The 10,132-nt window shown below is 38.8% G+C and overlaps 1 protein-coding gene across 1 annotated transcript in view; it reads left to right on the top strand.

The window, feature by feature from the left end:
- The window catches only part of LOC107562720 (pre-mRNA-splicing factor CWC22 homolog), a 13,966-nt gene extending 7,785 nt beyond the window's left edge, over positions 1-6,181 (top strand). The window contains exon 6 of the mRNA XM_016247421.1: positions 5,273-6,181. Coding sequence (XP_016102907.1) covers positions 5,273-5,844 — 572 coding nt within the window. The 3' untranslated portion in view covers positions 5,845-6,181. The remainder of the gene's footprint in view (positions 1-5,272) is intronic.
- The last annotated feature ends 3,951 nt before the right edge of the window (positions 6,182-10,132 follow it).

Below are 10,132 nucleotides of genomic sequence, written 5' to 3'. Positions count from 1 at the left end.
ACTTCGCAGGGCACTTACGGTCGAATAAGACAACGCGTGAATGCTGCCTGAACAAGAAACCTCCTTACTGAAGGGAAAGTGTTGACTGGTGTCACTATCTCGCGAACGCGCCGGCGGATCTCCACCAAATTCGGGGGATCCCTTCAGCTCGAGGAGCCCTCTCGAACGCCACCCTCCGCGCGTCGGTAGCCCCCCGGGATCGCTAGATCGGTCGGCGCAGGAACGCGAATTTAACCAATCAAAACTCCCGAACCCCGGGGGCTATCGACACGGCGGTGGTCTCATTCGAAAGAGGGCCTCTAGACAGACGTACACTCGATTCGTGTTCGAGAGGGTTCCTCAAGCTGAAGGGATACCCCGAATTTGGTGCGGAATCGCCACGCCATTACGGAGATAGGGCCGTTCAAAGTTTCAATGGTTTTCCATAGACTTAAGCTTTAAAGCGTTTCATCCAGGTCGCCAGTAGCAAACAATGGAGCGCGCTCTGCTGGACAAACAATGTAATTACACCATTTCAAGCATTTTATCTGCGTTATATGTTCTGTAAAAAAAAATGTCATATCGGCAAAACGATATATCGGTCGGGCTCTGATCAAAACCATCTGAATTATCAGTTTATTATCTGTTATGATTGGCTAACCCAGTGTTTTCCAACCGGGGTGCCGTCTTTTTAATATTTTTAAATTGCTAAAATGTTCAAAAAAGCAGCTATTATATAATATCCATTTCTGATGTCGCGAATAATTAGAGATGCACTGAAATTCCGGCTGCCGGAAATTTGTTCACCGATCAGGATTCACTTTCACGTGGTGTGACGCTCTGCGTATTATCCCGCTCTATGCGTGTGTGCTCCGCTCAGTAGCTCACGGCCCATGTGAGTGCTCCACTCATATACCGTTAATGCTCATCGGAACAGCAAAGTCCACTCAAAAATCGAGCTGACAGGAAACATCTATATAGTACAGTATTGTTTGTTTGCAATAGCCCCTTTGTTTAATTACCATTATAACTAGCTATCTCACAATGTTTACATATGAATAAAAGCCTACATTAAAATCTGTCATATAAATTGGTCTTTTCATTAGAAATTAGCCTAATGATTTCCACCATTGATGGACAAAAGTTTTTTATAATATTAAAAATATCTGTATGACAGTATATTCTGCAGTTTTTCCCTGCTGTACTGAATATCTATACTTTTCAAAGTATCATATCGAAGTTAGAAATTCAAATATTGTGACAATTAATTTTGTAGGGTGCCACAAATTTGTTAAAATTTCCAAAGGGTGCCGCGACTAAAGAAAGGTTGGGAAACACTGGGCTAACCTACTTTATTTGAAGTACTAAAATAATTTACAGAACTGTTAAGTGGAATCAGATCCATAGTAGATTAAACTAGTTCCTTATAACTAAGGCTGCAGGATGTTGGGAAAAAATGGCACTAGGCCTGTCACGATAACAACTTTTTGTTGTGCGATATATTGCCCCAGAAATAATTGTGATAAGCGATATTATTGTCATTTTAAAGACCATTTTATGCCACTGAATATATAATCATAATGTAACAGCTTAATAATGCAAGAAGGCCTACACACTTCCAAATGACAACAAACTTTTAATTGAAGAATATTTAGTTCATGGAAATTAAGTATCAAAATATTAGATACCTTAAAAAACTTGAATAAATAGTAAATAAACATTTTCTAACAAAAAGTGCAAAGTAACAAGTACAAAAAAGAAAAATGCACAAAGAACTTGTATGGAGATTTTTCCATCTACAGATTCTTCCCTGACCTTTTCTCTGTAAATTAAGGGTGCACACTATTGCTGAAAAACACAATCACTACTTATGTTGGGTACACACCACAAGATAATCGGGCTGATTTAGGGCCGATTTCTCCCCTTCCGACAATCCTAGGTAATGTCCCGATTATCTTGGTGGTTCTAAAGATGATCTTATCAGATTTTCCTGTGGTGTGAGGTGTGTTAAGAGTGACTAAATCTGCTCGGAAGAACGTCGGAGGCGCCCGATCGCGAATCGTAAATATTCAACATGTTGAATATTTACAATCAGAAATCCTGATGTGTGGGAGGAACATCACGGCACACCACACACTATAGGAGCAAAATGGTTAAATCTAGTATTTTTTGTCCTCGTGTTTGTGGTCTCATATTTTGAAGAACTTATAAGATTTTAAAAATCTATTAGTGTGTACCCAGCATTAGCAGTCAGATGTCCGTATGCACAAAGGCACAGGTCCCTAAACAAGACCATATCTGCAGATGAAACTTTGTTTGTAGAAGCATTTTTTAAATATGAACTAGCACCTCATGACTACACCACGTTATGTACGAGCAGCTGCAAAAGACACAGGCGCAAGTGGAATGGAAAAAACATGGTGACATTAATTTTTTATGTAAATATAATGGGCTATATATTGCGTCACCAAAAATTATTGCGGTCATGTACATTTATTGCGCGATAAGTCGATATATTGATTATTGCGACAGGCATAATTGGCACTGCGATATTTTGTATTTCTGTCATATTGTGATATGAAAAGAATACAGGACTTTTCTGTGAATTTGGAAAGAATGAATCGTTCTTAAATGATTGGGGTGATTTTGTTAAGGAGCATGTCTGCATAGAAAAAAAAATCAAAAAAATTATGTTTCACTTTGTAAACTCTTTTTTTTGAGTGTGAACTATCCTTTTAGGGATGAACTATTGGAGAAATACTTGAAAAATTTTGGTATTGACACTTGGGGTTTCATTTTTATAAGAACCAGCCCAAACCTCTTTCAATAACCATAAAGTGAATAATAAATAAATATAAAAAAATTATAATATTAATTTAACTTTATAGTGCACTTGTAAAATGATAATACTATCATTTACATATTCATTTATTTAACCATCAAGCGTTTATATGCTTTGAAATGCAGCACTGTGTTCATTTACACGCAAGCAGCTCATGATACGATGTTTCAGTTGCAATGAAACCAGCAGTGCATATATTGCATTAAATTACAGCCTTCACTATCACACTAAGAAAAATTGTGATACAGATTTTATTTTGTTATATCATGCAGCCCTACTTTATTCCCAACTTGAACATTAATTTAATCTGCTCATGATTTTGTTGACATAACCAAAACTAAATGTCCCATTTTTATGGTTTAGATTGAATGGAAAGATTTGGATTGTTGATGTTACATTGTGTCTGCGTTGTAGACTAAACTGTTGTATTGAACAAAAGCAGAGGCAATCCTGTTTTCTATCATAACTTTAAAACCTCATTAAGTGTGAAAGAAAGTGTGGCCATTGGCCCAGTGCCTAATTATTCATGCCGTTCATGTCTGGACTTGACGTAAGATCTGTTTTGTGTTTGTTTTTCTTCCTTAATTATTCTGCTTGTTATGGAGTGTTTTCCCCCTCCCTTCCTGAGCTCTGATGACCGGTCACTCATCAGCCTGCACTTCAGGACAGAGTGTCCACTTTGTAGATCCCCATCACATAAATTCTCAAATTTGGCCAAAACTGGCTTTCAAATTCTGTTGTCAAGAATTTCCTTTAAGTTTCAGCTATTTAGGATCTCTGCAATAATGGAAAACCTGTAAAAAGCAGAGCATTTTTAAAGTTTCCAGGCCTAGAAACAATATAATTTTTTTTTTCTTTTTTAGTTTTACTCTGTTTTAAAATATTAGTTTTTATGAGTACAGTCTATATAACATGAAAGTCATAGATTGATTGATCAATAGGGCAAAACCTTGATTTCCAGGGCAGAAATACCTTCATCCCAGCCAGAAATTGCTCATAAATAGCTTGTTTTGAATTACGGGGTGATGACAAACACTGTTATAAACACTCCCCCTTCCAATCTGCATGCAGATAGACACTTTTTGTGGTTTCAGCACTGTGTAAAAAGTGATTATAATTAGATTTGAGAACAGGCAGATTCTGACAGGAGTCTGTGAGCCGCAGCCATTCAAGTGCAGTAATTTGTTCTCGAGGCTGTTAATGAAGTTACATTTTTAGAAAAGATGTGATGTCAGGCCTCTCTCATCTCCTCTGCTACCGTTTAATGATTGTTAATTGATGTTTATTGCTGCTTTTCAAGGAAGACATACTTCCTGGTCTCTTAACAGTTCCCTCATACGTGTGCATGTGCAAACATTTAACACTGCTCATTTTTTTTATAGGTGTAAACAAGTTAAGTGTTTTGATCCTACTGGGTTTATTGAAATAGGCCAGATTGAGTGATGTAGGTTCATAAAATCTCTCACCGCTTGATCAGTTAAAAACCCAGATTCTTAAATTATCAAATAATTTCATGACTCACTCACTGAGAGTTGTTTTGAACTGTAACTGTGTTGTGTACTTAAAGCCAGTATGAAATGGAAATTCACCCATTTTAAATGCATGTTACTGATCTTATTGTGAATAATTTATCCATGCTAGATTTTATTGGATTTTTTTTTTACCTGTACATTTGAATCAACTTCCAGTCAAACAACAGACTTCTCTCTGTTGACATACACCATGCTTGTCCAATCATTTCATCCATAAAAACCTTTCTTACAATCTGCTGCAAGCTCGCATTCAGATCCGCTTCCATCCAATCAAAAAAAATCTGTCGCTATTTGTTGCATTGCAACTTAAAGGCCAGTATATAAATGTAAAGTTAGAATCACATATGGAAGAATATGTGAGAAAAGATCTGTTTGTTATTGTTACATCATAACTTTAAGGCCAGTGCGTAATCGCAAACGTGGAATCGGATATGGAAGAAAATGTCTGTTGCTATTTAAGGTATATCGCAACTTTTAAGACTAGTGGAATCAGAAATTGAAAATATTGAGGAAAAGATCTGTCGCTATTAAAGTTGCATCGTGACAAATCAGACAGGAGAGTAGATTAAGTGTGGTGGACTTTTTGATTGGTCCGTTGATTTGGAACAGACATTAGAGTACTGCTGCATGTAAAAGTTGAAATTCGTTTAACTTGACACAGCATCTTAAGAATGCGGCACTCATGTGCAAGACACTGGAAAAGACGCATGATATGAATGCAACGGTCATACACGTCTGGTCTAGTGCATGTTTACATAGAAAAACAATAGAAAAGTTGTGCATTAGAATGGAAGAATGAGTTCTTTGTGAATGGCTTCTAAGGCATAAGGTATAATTGCAAAAGTGCAATCAGAACCAGAATTCCAGATTTATGTTTGGTTCCTCCGAATACTTACGAAATTCTTCTTTCCCTTCACAGACTCAAGGCATAAGAAGGCCTCGGGCAAGAAGGAGGAGAAGAACAAGGAAAAGAAGCGGTCCAGCAAGGCAGCAAACCAGCCATCTCCTTTGGAGGAGCGGCCCAGCAAGAGACACGAGAACCGGCGGCAAGACGGCAGCAACGAAGACCGCCGCGGATCCGACAAGCACCACAGAGATTCTCGCCGCCGGGGACATGAGGACGAGTCGCCCCCTGCTCAACAGCGAGGAGAACCTGAGCATGGGAGAGGACATAAAGAGCAGCAGCACCACAGGCATGTTCCGGACCACGAGGACCAACAGCCGGATTCACGAAGGCACAAGGACGACGGCAAAAACTCCAGAGCGGACAAGGACAAAGATAGACGCAGAAGCAGAGAGAAGGAGCCTCTGCAGCGGAGCCGGGACAGGTCAAAGTCACGAGAGAGGAGCCGCAAAGAGATCGACTCCAGGGACTCGTACAAGAACGGCTTGGAGAGAGTGGACAAAGAGAACAGGCATTCTGACAGAGACAAAGAGTCCAGGAGGAAAGACGAGAGGAGCAGGGATAGCTCACCGAGGAGACACAGATAGACACCGAATAAGATCATGATATCGTACCAGTTTTGAGCCGTTCCTCGTTCACTGTGGCTTTCACCCATGTGCTTTTGCTTAGCCTCGGTGTTGTTATACAGTAAAACATAATGATTTTTGAGCTGCTGTTAAAAGGACTCATGTGGAAATGTACCGTACACGCACTGATGCTGTGTAAGTTGTTCCTGAAACAGTTTTAGCAGTTAAACGAAGCTGTGTTCATATTGTTGGGGGCATTTTGTATTTTATGTATACTTACCCAACAGTATTTTTGCTGTTGTTTTGGAAGTAATTGGGAAAAGCAAGATTAAAGATGACATTTGCTATGAATTTAAAAGGTTCACTGTGATTATTAAAGCCGCAGTTGATTCAAACTAGTTAGGAAAAATATGATTTTCTAGCAATATAAGATATATATATATATATATATATATATATAAACGTCTGTTCAAAATTTTTCGGGTCAGTGAGATTTTTTTTTTATTTGCTCAAAAATACAGTAAAAACAGTAATTTTGTTATTCCTGTGATGCAAAGCTGAATTTTCAGTGTCACATGATCCTTCAGAAATTATTCTAAAATGCTGATTAAGAAACATTTCTTATCAATGTTGAAAGCAGTTGTGCCGCTTAATATTTTTGATAATCAGCTTTTTGATATTACATTTTTAATATCAGTGCATCCCTAAGCAAATATGGTATTTCGAAGGTTGATTCTTTTGTAAGTTTCAAAATGATTCAATTTGCAGATTCACTTGGCAATGTTTATATAAATAAAATACTGCTTTTGAATGAAAAATGTCACATCTTGGTACCCATTTAATGATGATTATCAAGATATGCATGTTTCAGTATTTCACCCACCCCTAACTGTTCTGATTTTCATTTTACAGTTAATATAAAAAAGGGGGGTTTATGTCTCGATAGCTTTTCTATCTCAGTTCGTAGCTCATGTCAGTGTCGAAGCTTAATCAAGTAACATTTCTGTGGTACACAATCTGTTCGGTGTTGTGCCTAGTGTAATGCACCACATGCGAATTCTGTCACATCTCATTTCAGATGCACTGAAATTTCATCGCAGTGTTTCAAACAGCACGCCGGCATTGGACGAGAAGCTACTTTGCTTTCGCTGATTTCTGCCGTGCTGCCTTATAGGATTCACATCTGCCGTGACCTTCAGGGGTAACTGAGCCTAGACTGCATAAGTGAAGCCCGATATAGAAACAGCCCTTTTCTTTGTAGCCAATGTTAATGGGATGCAGGACAAGCCCTCTGGGATTGTAAAGCAGCGAAACGCATATGAATTAAAGGTCATCAATAGAGAGCTGCCAGTCAGTTCAGAGAGGAAGGATCCCAGGTTTGCTGTATGATGTATGATACAAAAACGATTTTTGGTGGAAATATGCCCCAGACATCATCTTGTGAGATTTATTTTTTTTTTTTTTGAGTCGTATCTGTTTTTAAAAGAGAATAACAATCAGCATACTCGAGTAGCTCTATGAAATTAATTTCTTGTTTTTGCACTTAAATGTCTTGTTTATCAGTTTCTGAGAGTGAAGTTTGAAGTTTCTCGAGACAGGCTCTTGACAGTGTCAGAGTACAAGAACTTGATTCTCTCTACAAGAGAAGCGGAAGAGTGCTCTGGAGGGAAAAGCTTGCCGGTTTCATTATCAGTGGAGCAAGAGATAGACCTGTTATTTCCAACTCCTTCGACACCACACTGTCAGAGTCGCTTCTGGAAAAGCTCCTTCTTCGTCACCAGCATCTCTGCAGGAATTTAGCACTTTGGTATCACGAGACATTTTTGTAAGCAGACCCCTTCCATTCACAGCCAACTGCCAATTTGCACACCTGACTCAAGATTCACTTTGCTCCATGTGGTCTTTATTGCAGAACGTTTGGTTTTTGTGCATATATGCATTTGATCTTCTTCTGTTGGTGTCAGTTAAGTCAGCATTTATATACATAAATGCATTTTTGTGGTTATAGGTTGTGAAATGAGATTAGATGGTTGAGTACATTTAGAGATTTGGGAATAGCAGCTTTCATCAGACCTGACTCAATCCTGGGACTCGAGAGATAGACTTGATACCAACATCCGATGTAAGATTCATACATCCATGTCTATTAAAGGAATAGTTCACTCAAAAACCAAAAAATTTGGTCACCCTCAACCCATCTAAGATGTACAGTAGATAAGTCTCTTGGTTTATTGGAGCAACAGATTTTGAGAAATGTAGCATTATTTCACTTGCTGGATCCTCTGGAGTGAATGGGTGCCGTCAGAATGAGAGTCCAAACAGTTGATAAAAACATCACAATAATCCACATGACTCCAGTCCATCTGTCCAGATGCTTTTTAACTTCAAACCACTGCTTCTGGCTAATATGCTACGAGTCCTATCTATAATATTGTTAAAAGCCATATTGTCTGAATCAGGAGAGGAATATGCACAGATCAAGCACTATTTACAAGCAAAAACGGTCCAAGAGAGTTCTAAACAAATATGTTGGCTAAAAGTTCAAACCTCTTGATGGATTTGTTTCTTACAGACACACAGCTTTTTCCTTCACAAGATGTTAATTGATAGACTGGAGTGGTGTGGATTATTGTGATGTTTTTATCAGCTGTTTGGACTCTCATTCTGACGGCACCCATTCACTCCAGAGGATCCATTGGTGAGCAATGTCGAATTTCTCCAAATCTGTTGAAAAACCCAAACTCATCTACATATTGGATGGCCTGAGGGTGAGTAAATTGTCAGCAATTTTTCATTTTTGGGTGAACTCTTCCTTTAATGTCTGTGCATGCATGTTTTTATTTAGGATTATTAATGGAAACATTTATTTACAACTACCACTCTCATCTACCTCCTGCTGCTACAGGCTGAAAAACGTGGCCCGTGTATTTCATACTCTTGCTGTCAGTGTGAGAATGGGCAGTACTGTGAATGCCTGGAAAGAAAATATCTCTATGAATGGAAGCTCTGCCCAGCGTCACCACAGGAAGTGAATGAACGGGTGGAGTTCAGTGTGGGTGCTTCCTCATACCCTGTTTTTAAATTCTAAAATAGAATTTTTGTAGATCACTATTACTGTAGCGTGCAATTAGGGGTCTATACGTTCTGGCAGACCAGTCTCGCCACAGCAGACATTTTAAACTTCATTCAAACCTTGTTTACTGAAGTCCAACTTGACTCAAGCTGCCCCCGCTTAAAGAATGAGAGCCATTGGTTTTATTAGGGAACTCTTGGGTTGCAGATGTTCAAAGATGGTTCGTCTATCCAGATCTTTCCATCCTGTAAAATAGAGCAACATTTTGATAAATTATTCTTTTAAATCTGAAACATCATGTATCATGCCCAGGACCATTGCTTAAATTCATGTAACCAGGACAATTGTTATGGATGGGCCCAGGATAACATTCCCAGTTGTCCTTCCATGGAGAGAGAGAGAGAGAGAGAGAGAGAAATCAGTTTACAAAAAGGGTAGTGTATTTAATTTATTTATTATTTTTAAGACTAATATTTATAAGTTATAAGTTATTTTCTTTGATCACTTTATCTTACCTTTTGTTTAATTTTGTTAGAATGGTATTAAATAGTAAAGGCATAGCAATATCCCAATGTAAACAGTTCTATTTATTTATTTTTTTTGGCATATAATTGCAAAATGATTGCTTCCCATAGGGAGACTGAGAGGAAGGCAGTGTACAGACAGTGAAAGTAGGGCATACAGTATGTGCTCTCAGGTAGCGCTGCCCCTGAGGTATCGGGATGAGCATGCGTGATGATTTCTAACGCGAAATTACGAATTCTATTCTATACTATGGCGAAGTTTCAGTTTATGAATATTACTCAGGCCGTGCTGACGTCGTGTGGCTGCCATCCAATAGCGAAGGAGCACTTCGTGAATATTAATGACACCTCGCTGACGTTCTAGTTAACTCTCCAATAGCGAAACGCCAGTGGTGAATATTAATTAGATTAGGTGGACGTTGTTTAGTAACCTGCCAATGGCGAAGGCTTGGGTCATGAATAATACTCCAGTAGCCATCGCCATAGTAGGATTCGTGAACTCGAGTCGGGACGCGGCGCATCGCCTCACAGTCCGTGTGCGCCGTGCAACCTGCAACACTGAGTTACGCCAAGTCTGTTCAAGTTTACCGGCAAACATCGGCTGTGCAGGTAAGTGAACCTCAGGAGAATTCATATGCAAATGTGTTTTTGACGGCTTTAATATTGACAGCAGCTCAGTCTACCACAACTTCATTTTAGTGAGAGAAAGCCA

The sequence above is a fragment of the Sinocyclocheilus grahami genome, unplaced genomic scaffold (assembly GCF_001515645.1).
Source record: "Sinocyclocheilus grahami isolate Dianchi unplaced genomic scaffold, SAMN03320097.WGS_v1.1 scaffold834.1, whole genome shotgun sequence".
NCBI lineage: Eukaryota > Metazoa > Chordata > Actinopteri > Cypriniformes > Cyprinidae > Sinocyclocheilus > Sinocyclocheilus grahami.
Note: the sequence above shows the minus strand (reverse complement) of the source record. Positions and strands in the feature narration are given on the sequence as shown.